General features: G+C 43.3%; 1 protein-coding gene across 1 annotated transcript; it reads left to right on the forward strand.

Moving 5' to 3' along the window:
* Nucleotides 1-2,305: 2,305 nt before the first annotated feature.
* On the forward strand, nt 2,306-15,869 carry ccdc92ba (coiled-coil domain containing 92Ba; the record flags this gene model as incomplete). Its single annotated transcript, XM_080428548.1, has 3 exons — nt 2,306-2,441; nt 6,791-6,838; nt 15,037-15,869. The coding sequence occupies 3 exons, from the start codon at nt 2,306-2,308 to the stop codon at nt 15,807-15,809; spliced, it is 957 nt and encodes a 318-aa protein (XP_080284674.1). The 3' UTR covers nt 15,810-15,869.
* Between the last annotated feature and the right edge of the window lie 4,158 nt (nt 15,870-20,027).

The following is a 20,027-nucleotide window of genomic DNA, read 5'->3' on the forward strand; positions in this document are numbered from 1 at the left end:
AACGGTTATTATTCGAGGTCCTCATGTGATCGTCAGTATTGCAGCATCTCATAGGCTATAGTGATGGAGCCTCGTTCTAATGTCTCCTCTTTCAGTTTAATCTCGTTGCCACTTCATGACCTCAATAGAAAGCTGTAGCTTTTGCACAGTTGATCCGTTCTCTTCATCTAATGTTAAGAGAGAGAAAGGGTTGTCATAAATTCCACGCAAATGCACAAAAGTAGCTTTGGATCAAGAAAGACTATCATAGATGTATTTGATTGATCGAGTCTGAGTTTTGCTTTCTATAGGCTATACGAAAGCTAGCTCTCTGGTCCATTATAGCGTTAGAAGGACTTCTCCTTAACGCTATGTTACTTTCGAGCCGTTGCCTGAAAACCCCCGGTAGCGCAGTCTCTCGTCTGTAGTAAAAAATAAATAAATCAATTTCGCTACTCACCAAAACAAAGACGGGTTTAAGATGTTGAAAGCCTACTTTTCTTACTGGAAACACTTGCAGCCCCCCATCTCACGTCTAAAATACACGTTTAGTCCAGAAAAGAAAATATTCCACTGTATGGATTTTTTGTTTGTTATTCCACTGCGCCCCCTACAGATTTGGTTAATTATATTTTTCTATTGACAAGATCTGTAGGGAGCGCAGTGGAGTAACTCAATTATTTTTCCATCCGGTGGAATATTTTCTTTTCTGTCCAAAAAAAAGATTTTTAAGTGAGCACTAATAGCCTACAATATTGGCATCAAAATGTAGCAAACTTACTTACCAATGTCCCATTTCACAATTCTGTTCAAAATCTTTAAACATTTTCTAAATAGCCGATCTACAAGGGCATAAAGGATATAAGATGCCATGCAAACTTGTAGATCGGCAAGCTATATGCGAATAGACATAACATTTACTATATAAAATATAGTTTGGTTAATGTAGGGAGTTTTGTAATAATAATAAAAATCTGCAAAGTAACAATAATAATAATAAAATAGATATATATATTTTAGTGGAGTAGCTAAAACGTACGCCATTTACCTCTGAGAATTAAAAAGTATAAACTATCAAAATTGTACTTAAATACAGTACTTTAGTAAATGTAACCACCTAAACCCCAGCATCCCTATTGTGGGGAAAGCTTTTGCAGAAAATAACAGATCTACGATCTGCTATTTTTAGCAAAAGCTTTCCCCACAATAACAGAAAACAGAAAACACTAGAGCTCTAGAGGGACTCCACTCAACCATATGGGGTTTAAGTGGTTAAATTACTTCCCACCACTGTACACAAAAGCATGTACAGCAACTATGGGTGATGTCACTCTAAAAGGTATCAGCTAATTTCACCACACTGATTTACACCTGTGCAAACCTGCATGTGATGTGAGTCATGTGACAATAAAACTGATTATGATTCAGTAATTTGAATCTCGCGAACGTCCTATGTTTACTGGTGCTATAGATCCCACGAGAGTGTGTTGCTGGGGCAGAGAAAGGTCGATAATAAAGTAGATTTTCTTCCGATGCATCTATCTGAAAAAAAAATTGTATGAAAATCTTGGGAAGATTGTGTGGCTTGTGACGATCGGGTCCAATATTTAGTTCAGTGACCATGGGGCCAAAGAATGGTTCAGAAGTGATGTTCACGTTCACTCTTCCATTGGAAATAACAAGATTCCAACCTGCTTCCGGTCTCCTAAAAAGCTGGCCACCTATAGGGTGCATCTCAGGTCCTTAAATGAAATCCTCATTTCCTCATTTCCTTTCCTTGCATGTTAGTCCTTCCCACTGAGGAAGCATGTAGGAAAGGAGGACATTTTGTTTAGAGAAGTGGGACGTAAATTCCTCTGAAGTGTCATGTCGTACAACACAGGTGATAGGCCCCCTTCCTTGTATGGGTGCTACATTGTCAGCTAGAGGGGCGGGATCGTCACACTTCATGCTGTTCAGCTTGGAAAGTCTTCCTGGTTCCTTCATCCTACCTCCTCAGTGATGCTTCCTAATCCAATTTCCTATGTCCTTCGAGCAGGCATAAGAGACTTGACATGAGACACGAGTAGCAAAATAACCAACCGATTTCAACTTCCTGTAGGAGCTAGGATGTAGGAGATAGGACAGATCAGAATAAGGACCTGAGATGCAACCCTACTGCACCTACGCTGATACGGGAAGTAAACCGGAGATGGCATGTCTTTCTTTTGTTTTGTGTCTTGGGTACAGGGGTGAGGAAGGAGCAGCCATCATGGACACAGACGTCTCTCCTCTTCATGGCTGTGTGTTGCCTCCGGTGTACATTAGGAGTGGGGAGGTAGGAGCCATGGAGACAGCAGACAGCACCCTGACCCGGCAGATACAGGCGGTGGACAGGAGCATGATCTTCCTCAGGCAGGAGCACCTCACCTTACTGCACGGCCTGCACCTGGAGATCCTCTCCCTGCAGAAACGATGCTCCGGTAAGACACTTCTACTACGACAGTACTTACTTATAGTGTGTGTGTGTGTGTGTGTGTGTGTGTGTGTGTGTGTGTGTGTGTGTGTGTGTGTGTGTGTGTGTGTGTGTGTGTGTGTGTGTGTGTGTGTGTGTGTGTGTGTGTGTGTGTGTGTGTGTGTGTGTGTGTGTGTGTGTTTTTATTTCAAGGACACCCCCATTTTCATATTGTCGTTATCGGGTACAGACCTCTTATCTCATTTGAAGTTTTTGTGTTTTTTTAGTAAATGAACGCCCTACTTGATCATTTCAGCATCAAAAGTAGCAGATCCGCAAGCTTTGAAACGCTGCTCGAAACGCTCAGCGAAGCGACGTGTTTTTTGGGGACATATGAGGTTTCCACCCGACAGAGACGCTATGCGTTCATCCACGGACCGCCCCATGTGACAAGATTTTGATCTCATCGAGCCCCAATCTACATAGTAAAATCCTCAGTGTTTAATGTAACGGGGGGGCCCTTACGGGTCCATTTGGTTCCATTTGTACGATCTCAGAACTACACAGACCCGTAAGGGCCGGGGTCCATTTATTTTGATTGATACATTCTGAGTTACAGTGCTTGCAAGGGTCCATTTGGTTCCTCCTATTTATCAGTCATTTAGCTGGGGACCCCCTGGATCCCCCCTCCCAGGATCCCACATTGAGAACCCCTGACGTAGGCTATACTATTGAGTTAGGTGCTTTAATAGATGAGACTGCTGGGCCATTAGAAAGCTGTCACTGTCTGCTACTCTGCTGCATGTCTGTAGTAGAACCATCCATCACACCCAATGAATGACTACATGCGCTGATGTCATCCTATAGTTCCTGTAGATTACATCATTTCCTGCTTATGGTTCATAATGGACATCCTGGCTTTCTGCTTTATTATGGGCCCGGCTGCTGGTGTGTGTGTGTGTGTGTGTGTGTGTGTGTGTGTGTGTGTGTATGTGTGTGTGTGTGTGTGTGTGTGTGTGTGTGTGTGTGTGTGTGTGTGTGTGTGTGTGTGTGTGTGTGTGTGTGTGTGTGTGTGTGTGTGTGTGCACGCGCGTTCATGCATATCGTCACTGTCGGGTGGAAACCTTTTATGTCCAAATTAAACAGTTATTACTTTTCAGGAAATGGGAAAAAAGGAACTGTGTTTCCAATTGATCCAAATGTAGTTATTATATACTACACTGTCAAATGGATGGATATCGCAACAACTGTTTAATTCCCTTTATCGTCTGTGATTGAATGATGTCACACAGACAGACAGACAGACGACTCAGATCTGGTGTCAGTTGACACTGTCCTCCACAATTACATCTGGTCAAAAAGACCAGATGTGCAAAGCTTAAATGTTTATAACATGTTTTTGTTTATAAATGTATCAATTAATCACTTAAAAAATTAAACCCTATACACTTCATAGACCGGAGTCCCCCAGGATCTATACTAGGCCCCCTCCTTTGTTACCCCACTACACCAAAATGTCTTTGCTAAAAATAGACAATCTACAAGCTCACAATGTGTCACATGCATTGTGAATATCTCAAGTGTGAATTTGGAAGCTGTGGCTTCTCTAAACTTATATTTATTTCCTGTGTGGGTTAAAAATTATAGTGTTGTTGATTTGTGGAGATGATTTCGTTGAACAAAACGTGTTAACATCATAAGCCTTTCAGAGGTTACTTTCTTAATTTATCCAAAGGCCGAAGGAAACATTCCATTGTAAACCAACCCAGCCATAGCTGAGGGGGTAGTGTACTCTGGGAATGTCGCCAGTTTGACCCTCGGCTCGTCCAGTGTATGCGTTGAAGTATCCCTGAGCAAGACACTTAAGCCCTAACAGTGTGCTCATCTGAGTCATCTGAGCAGCCATCTGCTGCAGGGTGAAGCTGAAAAAGCAATTCCCACATCCCTGGGGACTGGAAAAGACTCCCTTTCACTTTCTGCAAAGTACTACTTGGAAATGGTCCCTAATGGAGCTGTCCAGGGTCCTGAACAGGTGAACTCTGCTGCAGATCTGAGTGGACTTCTGTAGACCATACTGAACCCACCGAGTTGTGAACCCTCGGGGATATATCGTTACTGTCGGGCTAATCTCTCAAGAACAGATTCAGAGCTGCGCTACTGAATCTGTCGGGAGTCCCGTTCAGAACGTGTGGGCTTACAAGTGGGCGTGCCTTCAGATCAGGAAGCAGGCAGCGCTTTACCCAATCAAATGTAGTGGGCGGGATTTACATCTGTGCGCTCGCTTCCCACTTGAAACAAACCGAAACTCATTTAACAATAGCGTCCTCGAAGCCGACGGAAACCACGGAAAGATAGTAACATTTTAACTTGCTCTTTCATCATAGAAACAAGTGGGCTTATAACCAAAACGATCCATGTTCTCTGGGAGAAATGGTGTTAGTGTTCCGTGGAGAAATATTGTTAGTGGGAATGAAAACATAGGCGCACCACCGGAAGTGGAGGGCTGAGGGCATGTCCAAACCCCGGTTTCCAGTCAGCATAGGTCCCCCCAGAGTCAAATGTGAAAGTGAAAAATGCTGGGGGCACTGTTTTTCCTTTTTATTTGACGATGGGTTCCAAGATTGCAGTCGGGCAGAAACCTCATATCTCCATATTCTAACATTTTGTGTTTTTTGGTAAATTAATGCCCTACTTGATCATGCTACAAACTACAGTGTCACACAAAAGCGTCAGTGTCACACAAAAGCATCAGTGTCACACAAAAGCTTCAAAAGTAGAAGATCCGCAAGCTCGAAATACAGATTGATTGATTGATTGATTGATTGAATACTTTATTAGTCAGACATGTAAACAGCACGTACAGTCAGACATTAAAGCTAAAAGGATAATACAGAAAGGTCCTGGGGACTTGTTTCCATTGTGGTCCTATGTATTCAATTCATCAACATAGCATACACAATTAACCCAATAATACATGTCATCAACAAATACAATCACTATACGTACAAAAGAGATGGGGAAATTATATTTACCTCCCCTTGTGGTCTCCTGATAGATGTTTTTTCAGGCCAATTCTGAAAGAAACCAGTGTTTCACATCCTTTAATGGATGGTGTCAGGGCATGCCACATTTTGGTGGCAGAGCAGTAGAATGAGAACTTTCCAAATTGGTATATAATTCTCTGGGCACCTATAGGAACAGTGTAAATTCTGCTACATAGGGAGTGAACATGGCACAAGACAGCATGGAAAGAACAAGCTTGGTCTTCTTTCTGTGTAAAAAAAAAAGCTGCTTCAGGGTTTGAGTTCGTACTGTATCTATCTCTGCAGCTGTTGAAGCACACGTCAATCAATACTTTACTGGCAGTCAGCTAGTCTGTCTGTCTGTCTGTCTGTCTGTCTGTCTGTCTGTCTGTCTGTCTGTCTGTCTGTCTGTCTGTCTGTCTGTCTGTCTGTCTGTCTGTCTGTCTGTCTGTCTGTCTGTCTGTCTGTCTGTCTGTCTGTCTGTCTGTTTCTTTGACATTTGTTATTTGTTTGCTTCCCCTTTCTGCCTGTGCTTATTTCTAATTTAACTGCTTTCTTAAGTTATTTTCATTTATATTCTCTCTCATGACATCAGTCATCTATGACGACGTTTCTGTAAATCGTGAAAATGATTGAAACTGGACGTTTCCATGTTTGTCGATGCGGACCATGTCGACTCAGTCCTGGATTTCTACATTCGACTGTGAATGTATTATTTGCTATTCTGTGTCTATCAATATGCTACTCCAACTCCAATTAGCTTCTCGAATTAACCTGCATGAGCAAGATTAAGTCGGTTATTGGTTTCAATATATTTTCGGTTTATTGTCCAGCCCAGCCCTAGGTTGAGTGAACATAACTAACTAATATAAGATTGTAAAATATGGACTATTTAGTCCATTCAATAATACATTTAATGCTCTTGAGGATTCATTATGCATTAAATCACAGCTGTAATTCCATGGAATATTTTGCATATCGTCTCTGTCGGGTGGAAACCTTAAAACCTCCAAAACAGTTACTTTTGAAGATTAAAATAAAAGAATAACAAAAGTAGCAGATCTACAAGCTCGAAATGCATTGCTTCGCGCCGCGTTTCGAGCTTGCGGATCTGATACTTTTGATACTTTTTTGTGACACTGTAGTATGAACAAATACAAAGCGTTAATTTACGAAAAACTCAAAAAGTTAGAATATATTTCTGCCCGACAGTGACGATATTCACTAAATCTCCCTTGTACCTTTTGCCTTATCATTGTTCCCCATGCAGGTCTCTCTCTCACTCTCGCTCTCACTGTCACAGTACTGTCACTTAGATACACATAAAGTGTCTCTTTCTTCTGTGTTTCCTCAGAGCTGACTACAGAGTACGAGGTGAAGCCTCCAGGAAGGAGCCAAATCGGTACGTCACAAAATGTCTCTCTCTCTATTTACTGTGCTGCTGTACATTGTGCTGCTGCTGCTGACTGCATTCATACTGTTACCTCTCACTTCTTATCAGGGACCTACAGAGAACATTAGAGAGAGGGGGGCATGGGCTGGATTTCTTTTTTTAAAGAGCCCTTTTGGCAAAAATAGCTAAAATAGACGATCTACAAGCTCACAACGCGTTGCAGTGCGACGCGTTGTGAGCTTGTAGATCGTCTATTTCCGGTGTGCAACGCCATGCTCAACTATGTATAATCAAGCTTTTACTGGAGATGCGGCGTATGCCATGGATTTCTACACACAGGGCAATTCTTACATAAAATGCAGCAGTGACGTTCAGGAGAGTTTGGAGAAGGCAATTCTCCCGAATTCTGCCTTTGGGTAAGACATGGAAAGGGGGCATTTACGTTTCTTTTACCATAGTAGTAGGTCGGAGAGGCGTATTGTGGGTATCAGCCAGAGCGTGGGAGTCTGTACCCGTTTCGCAGGGCGCTATACCCCTGGGAGATGTTTTGCTGAGGTGGAGCGCAACACATACCATCAGGTCCCCAGTACTTATCGCACGACTTGACGCAGCCAAGCTGTGCTACTCATACGCTGAGTTGGGCGGTGCCCGGCATCGAACCCGTGACCTTGTGGTCGAAAAGGCGAGTACTCTGAGCTACCCGGACGGCAAATTTACCATAGTAAATGCTGTATTCCCGGTCTGGAGAGAGGGCACTTTTTACAGACGGGTAAAAGGGCAGGGGCTCGAGCCCCCTTTGATGTCTATGAGTGCATGCACCTGCTTCTTATGCCTCTGCCCGGCGACAGCCAGCCGTGGCCCGAGGAACTATGTTTCCTGGTTGTCTGTCTGTCCGTCTGTCCGTCTGTTCCCATTATTTAATTTGAACGTGATATCTCAGGGAATTTCCTGTCCCTGAGATATCGGAAAGATGGCGGCAGTGAATAACACCTCCTTTCGATGGGAATTTACATTTACCTCCCCTTGTGGTCTCCTGATAGAAGTGTTGTGGGTGTCACTCACTTTGGAGAAGTAGTTAGACAGGTATTGGTCAAAGGTCAAGGTCACTGTGACCTCACAAACACATGCATTAATGTTCTATTACAGTCTTCATTCACTACTTAGTATTTAAGGCTGGACAGACATGGATATGAACAGCATAAAACCATGATGTGGTATTTGTGGTTTATTAGACAGTAGCCTTTTTCGTTGTTTACCCCTTTTCTCTCCCTATTCAGTCATTAAGCCAATTAACTCATCCCACTGCTGTTGTATCCTACTGGCTCACCTGCAAGTGAGGAGCCCCCACTGAGAGGACGTTAGTGCCTCCATCCTACTCCTCCCATTCGACATTCCCTGATGTCAGGCTCCGCCCCCAGCCTGTAGGAGTACATGCAGTGACAAATATCACCCGGCTTTCCTCCTCCAAACATTTGCGTTTTTGACATTTGTATTTTGTATCGTTGCCTGCTGCAGTATTGTTTTGTCCAGCTGTTTTTAGTGTTGAATGTTTAATGGGCCACAATGGCCTCTATTTAACAGGGTAAAATATTCAGTCAATCAATTCGTATAGACACTCTTCATGCATCACGGTGGATTTGAACCCTTAGACTCCGTGGTGGTGGGCAAACATGGTGGCGCTATTTTTGTACAATCAGACAAATAGTTTTTTTTTGCAATTAGAATGTTTTGAGTCGATTTGTTCATATAACTGCAGAACTGCAGACTCACTCCCAATCTTCCGCCGTAATCTGAAGACTCACCTCTTCAGACCTTTTCTCAGACCCTTGACAACCTTGCAGGCTTATGCAAAGGTTAACATGTCATTTAGATAGCATGTCATAGACAGATGCCAGGTTCATTTGTAGACCTGGCATCCTAAAGTGTGTATAGTTTCAATGTACAGATAATGCTTTCTTTTATATTATACTGTTTAGACTGATGATAGGTTCTTGGTTTACCTATGATCCTAGATTACTATCTCTATGCATTTGATGTATTACCTCGCGTTTCCCTTGCTTCTGTAAATCGCTCTGGATTAAGAGCGTCTGCTAAATGTCTAAATTGTAAATATCCTATCATATCATATGTAAGAATATACAGTATACTGTATATGGAAAAAAAACCTGTTCTCAAATAACCTAGAAGATTTATTTACCTATATCAATACATTTTCCGGTCAATTGCCCAGCCCTACCCCACATAGAACTCCCTCAGCAGGGAGTAGTGAATGACTGAGTGATTTGGGACGCTGGCTGCAGCCGCTGTGTTGTATGTCCGTTGGGGGGGATGGGGGTTTGGGGGTGCAGATGGAGTGCCATTAGGACCCCCTTTTTATACCTCCAAACAAAGCTCACACCATCATCCCCTTCTTCTACCAGTCCCACCACAGAACAACCCCCCCCCCCCTGTTTCCCATCCACCCTGGCCACATTGATCCATGCAATTTTTCTTTTCCTGCTCTCGTTTGGCTCGTGGACCCAGCGGGGGAATCCAGTTACAGTCTGTCAGAGAGAGAGAGAGAGAGAGAGAGAGAGAGCTTGTGTGTGTAAGGGGGGAGTGGTAGAGAGAGGAGGACGGTACAGCAGCGTAACAGGAGACAAGGCGACAGAATGGGGTGATCATCAGACTTAAAGAGACGTAAGAGTACTGGAGAGAAAACACTCACAGAGAGAGAGACATATGAACGTAAGAGGCAGGTGGTACCCCCCACCCTGATAACAAACACTTGGAATCATAGGAGTTGAGGCATTTACTTTAGTTTGACTCTGTTCCACAGATCAATATTGTCTATTTTATTTATTTGACAATTTGGCCAATGTTTGACCGGTTTTTATAGCATAGTTTGTTGATTACTTTTGATGCAGTATAGTCTTTTTCTTTTTCTTTCTTTTTTAATGAGGTATTAAAAGGGTCTTAAAAGGATCCCTGGGTAATAAGCCAAATATGCCTTAAATGAAAAACACCTTAAATATTTTATTTATTTTATAAATAGTTCATATTTTACTCAAGGGGGAACACCCATCACAAGTTGATGATGTCATTTGTCCATGTGTGGTTATTATACATGTTATTAGCATGTCTTAATAAAACAACTTAATACTTCCTACGGTTAATATGAGCATCAAAACATTTTTTTAATACATTTTTTTAGCACATGCATTCCATACATTCCATAGGGCTGGACCACACATGGACAAATGACATCATCAACTTGCGACGGGCGTTGTCCCCTTGAGTAAAAGATAAACTATTTGTAAAAGAAATAAAAAGCACACAGTGAGCAGGGCTATCCTGTGAGAGGGGGATGGATGAACGGAAGGAAGGGCAAAGGGATGGAGAGAGGAAGAGAAGGATAGGTGGTGAGGAGAAATTAAAGGGCTGTCTGGAAGATGTAAAGCAACGTCATCATGCTGTACTGTATGGTGTGATGAAATGATATGAGAATGAGATTGAGAGAGAAGAAACTGGGGATTATACAAAGAGAGAACGGGAAGTAAGAGAATAAATGAGGGAGGATTTTTTAAAGCCTTAGTTATACTTAGTGGCGTGCTGGTGTTGCAAGCCATAAATAGCAGATATACAAGCTCACACTTGTGAGCTTGTAGATATTTATTGAGCATGACACCAGCAACGCCACTAAGTATAACTAAGGCCCCGTTTAGACGAAAACGGCAAAATAAAATATCAGCCGTCCGTTTAGACGGCAACAGCGCTATCGGGGGTTGAAACCGGAACAAACTGAAACCCCCTTCCAGAGTGTAAATCTTTGAAAACGCTCCGCCTCACGTCTCCATGAAAACATGCAATACGGGGACATCCGCAAAACAGATGGTGCAGAGCCGTAGAGCCACTGTTGCCAGATTTTGTGAGAGAAATAAGCAGCCAGTTCTATGAAAACAAGCCCAAAAGAAGCGACTAGGCTGCATGAGCACTATAAACCTGTACAGTACATTGGCTATTTCAAATAGTTGATCTAGAAGCTTGTAGATCTGCTATTTTCAAAAAGCACTTGTAAAGAAAATATATTTGGAAAATATATATTTAAAAAAATTCAGATGGGGTCTGCGAAGAAATACAATAATTTGACATGCACATGTTTGAGGACTGTTTAAACAATAATGTGAAATCTACACTTTAAAAACAAGCCCAAAAAAACGCAACTACCAATATTTACAAGCAACTTTACAGGAAAAACAAGCCCAAAGTCGGCTGTTTGTGTTCTTTTTGGAAATAAGGAAAATCTGCTTATATAGGAAAATAACAAAATGTCCCAAGAATATAAAAAGCTACTCCTATGGAAAGGCTATATACATTAATTTACTTATAATTACCCTATAAAGTTTATGTTGTTTATAGAATAAACAATTTAGTATAGGTAAGGTTTTGCCCACTCAAATGGTACCAATATCTCTAGTTTCAGTCATTGAGTATATAAGTAGCCTAATAAATTATTAGTTATTATTGTACTATCTGGCAGTGCGTCACCGCCACCTAGCCACTTGGCATGCACACTACAGAGTTTTCAATCACTGTTGCGCCTCCGTCTAAACGCAGAATAAAAAGTGAGAACGCAATGGGACTTTGCCGTTTTCTCTAGAGACCGTTGTCCTCTAAACGTGGCCTGAGTCTTTAGCATTCTACTTTCAGTGTGGCTGTGACTCTGGCTAGCCCGTACCAGTACCGACCTCCGCTCACCTTGAGCTCCATGCGGCCAGAATGACCCATTTGTTGGTGCAGGGTCAAGACACCAGAAGCAAGCTGTGTCAGCCCAGGACCCATGCACTGACTCAGGGCTTTTCCCTTCCTCTCTGGGGGACTGTACTGAAATAGAATATTAGAGAGAGAGACTACTCTGCCATGGTACTATAGACATAATGAGCAATTTTACAGTATGAGTTAATGATCCCATTTGAAAAGTGCACTGGTGCAGTATTGCTGCGTCTAGCGGTCACCACCGCATTGCATCTAGCAATGCCTCTTGCATCTGGGCCTGAACTAGTCCTGGACCAAATCAAGTATCACAATACTTTTTTTACCAAATACCTCGATATCGATATTGTGATGATAATATCGTATTGGGACAACAACATACATTTTCTTAAAAATAAAATAAAAAGTTCATAAATAGCCGATCTACAAGCTTAGAACAATCATCAACAATCGTTGAGGATTTTTAAAACACTTATGTCATATCATGATGTTACAACATCCATCCCCTCTCATGCAAGGACAATATTGATGGCTTTAACCCGTTACAACTGGGAAAGCATTGGCCCGGACCGCTGGCCTTGCGGTCCGGGCAGTGTGTTACAGGTTCGAGTCCCGAATTTTGCTGCGTGTCACTATGACCTTTGCTGCGTGTCACTACCCGTCTCTCTCTCCCCATTTCCTGTCTATCTACGATATACTATCAATAAAGGTAGAAAAGGCAAGAAAAGGAAAAACTGGGAAAGCACCTGTGTCATTTCAGATTTTTGCGCTGGCTATTAAAAAATAGCATACAAGCTCACAGCGCGTCACTTGGTGCCGCGCTGCGAGCTTGTACATCTGCTATTTTCTAAAAAATCTTTCAAAGTGTGAGAACTACTGATTTTGAAGGCATTTGTAGAATCTGCCTCAGGTCTTAATGGGTTAACAGTGACAAACCGTCCAATGTCACGCCAACCAATGGAACATCCAACTCCCCTGTCCCACACACCTCTCATTTCTCACATTTCTACTAACCTGCTAACCGTGACTCTTCTAGTCAGTGGATCACTGCATTTCTACTAACCTGCTAAGCGTGACTCTTTTAGTCAGTGGATCACAGCAGATGGCCTGCCTTGGCATTTGATTGATTGGCCTTGGGGGGGTAGGGATGTGTTGGGGATTTGTGCTATGAACGGTTAATCCGAATCCCTCCCCCATACTCACTCAGCCAACGGAGAGACTCTGTCTGAACGAGCTACATAGCCCCCCTTACACCCGTTCCAAAAAACTGTACATTTAAGTTAAAAAGCTGTATTACTGTGTGGACACGTTAAAGAGAACATTACAAGTAAGGGGCCGTGTCCACATACTGTAGAACACATTTTGAGTTGGCAGCGCCAGTCTTCCATGTATTTCTATGGTAAAGAGTAAGACAGTCTTCCATGTATTTCTATGGTAAAGAGTAAGACAGTCTTCCATGTATTTCTATGGTAAAGAGTAAGACAGTCTTCCATGTATTTCTATGGTAAAGAGTAAGACAGTCTTCCATGTATTTCCATGGTAAATACATGCTGATGCTCCTCTTCCGGGTGTTGCCAATTGTGCTCTATGACCGGCGTGTTTTGGTGCAACGCCCTGGGCGCTTCAAGCTGGAAACAGTTCAACTTTTGGAGAGGAGCGCCAGTCATTTGATCCTCCTGATGGTAGTTGCTCAAAAGGCGTTCTCTGTGGACATGACCCCTAATGGATTTGACTTTTTTGACCGCCCACTTACTGGCCGAAGCACTTTCTCTCTCTCTACCCGTCTGTCTCCTGTTGTCAAACAGAAGTAGTTTAACTACGTGAACCCCATAGCATCCATATTCTAGGGGGAACATTCACCAAAAATTGCAGATCTAAAAGCTCACAAGGCGTCACTAGAGCAACGCATTGTGAGCTTGTAGATCGGCTATTTTTTGCAAAGAGATTTGGGTGTGGACAGGAAAAAGCGGTCAGAGTACAGTTGTAACTCAAGTCCGGTTCTCTGAGAATAGAGGGTTTAACCACTTAAACCCCATATGGTTGAGCGGAGTCCCTCAGGGCTCTATGCTAGTAGCCTGACATGGCCAGACTAATATCACTGTGTAGATATTAGTCTAGAATCTCTGTGTGGAACCTGCATTTCCGAGGGGCAAATTCAAAAAATGCCTCTGGTGATAAACCCGCCCCATATTTGCATACTGGGCCCTGATTGGTCCCTCACAACTTCGGAGGGAGAGAAATACAATCTCTATTGAGAGGGGCCAGACCTAATCTGCAAAGGGCTTTTTTTTTTTGCAATGGCAGAATTGTCTGGAACCAGGCTACTATGCTAGTGTCTTTTCTGTTTGCTGTTATTGTGGAGAAGGCTTTAGCTGAAAATAGCAGATCGACAAGCTCACAACGCATCGCAGCGTTGACGTCCTGCTATTTTCTGTGACAGTCTTCCCCACAATAAGGATGCTGGGGTTTATGTGGTTAAGTGGTTAAACACTTCATCTATTAGTAAAGCCTGCCTCTTAACAACAATGCTGGCGTACTAAAACATTAGCCGCAACAAACAGTGTTTTACATGCATTGCTTAAATATTCTTTCGCTATACATTTCCTGGTTGTTGAGGTGTGACACCTCAACCAGAGACGCTTGCTTACGATGAGAAAGTGAAAATCCACAGGGAAGACATCCTTATACATTTTAACCACAGGAGCGGACAGTAAAGTCCGCTCCTAAACGTCCATTTATACTCCTGTTCAGAACGTATACATTCAGAACGCAAGAGGCATTGCTCGCATACTTTGCACTATTGCAGACATGTAATTTTCATACCTGCAATGCTTTCAGAAAATGTGCACAAAAACAGACGGATGAATGCAGAGAACGGACAGAAGCATCCACACACATATTTAACATTGAATATAAATGGTTCTGTAAATGAATTAAAAACAGTACAAGTACCAAAATCATGGCACTGTGTCTCAAAACATTTCGATGCTTTGTGAGCTTGTAGACTGGCTATTTTCTTTTTTCATATTTCAGAACATTTTTGTGGTTAAGTGGTTCAGCAGTTAACTTTGATAGTAAAAGGGAATTAGGGGAGAAATTGATGATTTTCCGAGCAGTCACACAAGGCAGAGTGGCTCTCAGCCAAGATACCATCTGAATGGTCTGTGGGCCTTGACCCTGTGCCCATATGGCCTTGGAGCTGCCTGGCGCCATTGTGTGCTGCTGACAGGGCCACAGTATTGCTTACAGCGGAATGATACATACACTGGCTTCAGGATTACATAGATAGAAAGACCTTTATTGATCCCGAGGGAAACAACGAGGGCTGTGTACTCTCCTCATGTCTCTGTCTGCTAACGTTCCCTCCAGAATAGAGATGCAAGGGTTCAATTAATATGTTTCCTATAACAATATTATGTTTATCATTGTGCCTTTTTGCTGTCGTGTTTCTCCAGAGTTGCAGGAAGAGGAGGAGCTCCTGGAGGTCCGCTGCCGTGAGGTGGAGACCCGCCTGGCCGAGCAGCACTGCACCCTGGGAGAGATGCGCAAGGAGCTGAACCACAAGGGGTCGCTGGTGGGCGCCCTCAGGGCCACCCTCAAGGAGAAGGAGCGCCGCTTCCTGGAGGAGCTCAAGCGCCGCAGCCACCGCTCCACGGCGCTCAACTCCGAGCTACAGAGGCAGACGGAGTCGGCCGCGTACCTCTCCTTCCAGCTGCACGCCGCCCGGCAGAAGCTGCACCAACAGCGCATGCTGCAGAGACAGGGACTCTTAGCCAGGGCCAACAGCAGCCACCAGGGGCCCCAGTACAGATCCAACAGCCACCATGGAGGGCCCCAGTACAGGGCCGAGCAGCAGGGCTCCATAACCCCGCAGTGGCTCTCGCCGGCGGGCTCCCCGGCCTCCTCGCCGGTGGTGGTCAAACCCAAACGTAGGAGCGCGAGGTCGGCCTCGGGGCACATGAGGGTGGAGCGCTCCAGGGAGTGCGTTCCCATGGAGAGGGTGACGGGCCCCGCGGAGCCCACGGCCATGCCGGACCCCGCTCTGTTCCTGCACCCGAGCAGGAGGCCCAGAGCCCGGTCCAGGCACTCTCCGGCCCAGAGACGCCCCCTGCTGGGCGTGGATGGAGAGGAGGGGGGCGGAGAAGGGCCGGTGACACCCCAAGACGGAGCACGCAGACTGGTGTCTGCCATCACAGCGCCCCCTGCTGCTGAGGCCCAGGCAGATTAGCAGCTTTTAAAGGAGCACTTCGCCCATTTGTTAAACCCTATCTTCATTTAATTTGTCCTTTACTAATGCTCGTTGTAAGATAGCACCATTCCTGTCTGGTCACTCTACGTCTCATTGGGGGCTGTGGACATTTCAGAAACCTGCCTTCAAATGATCTATGGGAAGTCCAAGCTAATAGAAAATGCAGCCTTTCTCGTCCTGGAAAGTTAGCATGCTGAAATAGAAGCCAGTGTTCTTGCATTAATCTCTCAAGACAGCACCACTGCCCTAATATAGTGTTGTTGTTAGTAGGAATAAACACAGAAGCACCCGGGAGGAAGTGGACTAAGGAAGGGGAGGAAACAAATCGAGTTCCTGTTTCTACACAAAAAAGGAGGTGGTGCCCACAGAAGCAAAAACAAATCGGGGGGACCCGAACCGCTGGCCTTGCGGTCCAGGCACCTAGGCTCCAGTGTAGCCTGGCAGCCCGTTGCGGGTTCAAGTCCCTGCAAGTCCCTGCGGGTTCAAGGCCTTTGCTGTGTGTCACTCCCCATCTCTCTCTCCCCGTTTCCTGTCTTAACTTCACTTCGCTATCAATAAGGGCATAAAAAGCCCAAAAATAAATCTTAAAAAACAAAGGGGGGGAATCTTTTTTCCCCCTTTTTTTCTTACCGAATGGGTTCCCAGATTGTTCTTGCATTTACACAACAAAAAAAGGTTGAAATCTTGTCTAAAATGTCCAAACCTGTCTACCGATGATGTCACTGTTCAGGCAGGTTTCTGAACTGTCCACAGCTCCTCCTCTGCAACACAGAGTGACTAGACAGAAATGGTGCCATCTCATAATGAACCTTATTGAGGACCAATTATATAACAATAATGTTGGAAACTGTTGAAGTGCTCCTTGACCTGGATCAGACCACCGTCCTGATTATAGTTGCTCACATTGTTAACCTGTTAGCCATTGTCCTGCACCTTTACTACATTGATACCAAGACCGATTTTAGCTTTTGAATCATATTACACAGTTATTGCCAAGAAGGACATTTTTTCTAGTACTCTTGGACTTGGAAAAATAACAAAATAACAAAAAATAAATATACTGCTTAGCAAAACTCAATATGGGGTCATGTTACGTAAATCTTGTAAAATTGTGAAATTTAAGCAAATTATTTGTTTACACTGTGTCCACTTGCTCTATACATTATCTACTTAAACCCCAGCATCCGTATTCTGGGAAAAAAACGTTGCTAGAAAATAGACGATCGACAAGCTCTCAATGCCTCACATTTGTGACGCGTTGTGAGCGTCGATCGGCTAATTTCGGCAAAGATTTTTAATGTAGAGTGAAAACACAAAATCTACTAGTATAGAGCCCTGAGGGACTCCGCTGGTGGTTATGGGGCCTTGGCTGGAGTAGGTGGGTTATTTTCACATTTGAGGCGGCCATTTTAGGCAGAGCAACCGACTGTGTCTTTCAGGGTCAACAATAAATCAACCCTCACTGACTCACAGCTCAATGTGAAACATGTAGGTTAGGTTCAGGGGGTCCCAAGCTCTTTCTGCTCAATGTGAAACATGTAGGTTAGGTCCAGGGGGTCCCAGACTTTTTTCTGCTCGAGGCCCAAATGAAAATGTTGGTGTCTCCCAAACTTGGACCCAAATTTACAAAATACTTTGTGAACTAATTACTTATGAATCAAGCCCTATTTTCAAAAATAGTGGGGGTGGGAAAAGCCGATCTACAAGCTTGAGCGAGAGTGGCGCTGAGTGCGTGCAGATTAGACTGTTTTCATTATTTCGGATAATTCTTGAACATTTCTGGTAAATGATTGCATTCATTTATTTGGGAAACTTCAGAAAATATTTCAGTTTTTTTTCTCTTCAATTTCTGGGAGTTTTTTATTTTTATTTCTGGAAATCTTTTGAAAACAATTTGAAACTATTTTGGGATTTATTTTCTTGAAACAGGACATTTACTTGCCACCCATAAAAAACGGGTCTGTGACCGAAAAATGGGTCCTGAGCCATTGTTTGGGAAACAGTGGGTTAGTCAGATTGGCCTCACGTGGAAAACTCTGAATGGCCACAGATGAGAAGCCATGAATTTTCTGTACCTCACCACTGTTTTTGGGTTACTCCCCCTGTCATAATCCTAATACCATAATCTGTTAAATGACAATAAACTACAACTCCCTCCACTGGCCGCCGGAGGGAGTTGCATGGTTAGCCTTTTGGTAGCAACAGAAGAACTAGCACTGTTCAAGATTTTATTTTCTGTGTTGCAATAACAGTAAAAAGGAAGCTTTAATCTAAAGCTTTACCCAACAATACAGTGGCCTCATGAAGACGAGAGTATTCTTTTTAAAGTAATATGTACCTCTGAGTTTCACCTGAGTTAATGGCTGATGAGGCAGTGAATTAATTGGGCTACAGTAGCATTGAGTATGAACTTTTCTTTTGTATTAGCATGGACATGATTTACTTTTGAAATACAGATACAGATGTCCTCAAGTAACATCACGTGATGTGTGTATCTGTTTAGGAACAAGCAGTGTAATGGTTGTGTTACATGTAACAAAACCATTGTTGTACATTGATACATGCAGGTGATCATGTAGGGCTGGGCAATAAGGTGGATATTATGTTGATATTGTGATAATGAGACTAGATATCATCTGGGTTTTGGGATATCATAATATTGTGACATCATGGCATTAAGTGTTGTCTTTTCCTGGTTTAAATCGCTTAAGCTCTATCTTCTTTCAAAAATGTTCGGAAAATGTTCAACAAATTGTGAAAATAGCTGATCTATTTTGGAAAAACACAAAGATATCGTCTCAATACTATATTATCGTCACAATAATGGATATGGAGGTATCTGGACAGAAATATTGTGATATTTGATTTTGTCCACATAAGGATAAGGACATGCGGGTTCCTATACGATAAAGTGACTTGCTGGTCCAGATGTTTCATTTTAGGTGTGGTTTGTGTCCTCTACTACACCAGGGGTCCTCAACCTTTTCTGGATCAGGGCCCACCCATCTGAAGTGGTCCGGTGGGTGCATTTTTCAGAGCATGTTTATTTTAATCTGTATCATAATGCATTTTTGTTACATTCTTTTTTTATATTAACGTTATATTGTCATTCAAATCTTAGTGTTTTCCCAGTTATTTGGGGGCCCACTTGCAGTATCCTCACGGCCCACCATTGGGCCCCCGGCCCGCAGGTTGAGAGCCGCTGTCCAACTCAAATCCTTTCTGTCTGCATGGGTCATACTGTACATGAAGGGCAAATATACAGCTAGTATACTGTAGGCTCTTTGTAGAACCTTAGAGGCCTTGTTAGACATATTTAGAACGAGTGACCTCCCCGCCCCCCGTCCATTGAGTTCAATGGACGAGTGGCGCCATCTTGTGAGGTTTTCAGCTATTACTTCAGTTTCAATGGTGTGACATCACGTTCTCTTTCTAAATAGTCACACTGAATTTAATATGGTCCTTCATGGATTGTACGTACGTGTGTGTGCTAAATGCAACTTCTGTGCCATCAAATATGGAGATAAGTTTACTTTGCAGAGTTGTATTTTAAATGACCACCTCTCTGAGAAGAAAGGTTATAGAGCTGTGTGTGCGTGTGCGTGTGCGTGTGTGTGTGTGTGTGTGTGTGTGTGTGTGTGTGTGTGTGTGTGCGTGCGTGCGTGCGTGCGTGCGTGCGTGCGTGCGTGTGCGTGCATGCATGCCTGTGAGTATGCCTGCACGCGCATACGTGCGTGCGTGTGTTTTCAGAGGTCCCAAATGTAAACGTGTAGGGCCAAAATGTGATTTGCACATGGTGGCCCCCTAGTGGTTTCAGGAGCAAACAGCATCTTGGCAAAGGGCAGCAAAAGAGAAACATTATGCTGAGCCTTTTTCTGAACTTTTAAACTCAATTTGTTTCTTTCATTGACTTTATTTTTCATCTGTGTGCTACATGGGACAAGTATACCCTAGTTTATATTCATATATGCAATGGTGTGTGGAATATGAATGCACTGTTTGTCCTGCACTGTCCCATGAATTTAAGAACAGCCTTACCGCGCAGAGAAACTAAATAAAAGAGTAGATATAATATTTCTGTTAAAGCTCTATATTGCAATCATTGCTATAGACTGTTCAGTAACAGCTCCGTATTAAACAGAAAATGCATTTCCGGTTGGGATACCAATTTCAGGAGAGAGCTCTCCAGAGAGATAT

Source organism: Gymnoscopelus braueri (assembly GCF_963280865.1).
Source record: "Gymnoscopelus braueri genome assembly, chromosome: 5".
Classification (NCBI taxonomy): domain Eukaryota; kingdom Metazoa; phylum Chordata; class Actinopteri; order Myctophiformes; family Myctophidae; genus Gymnoscopelus; species Gymnoscopelus braueri.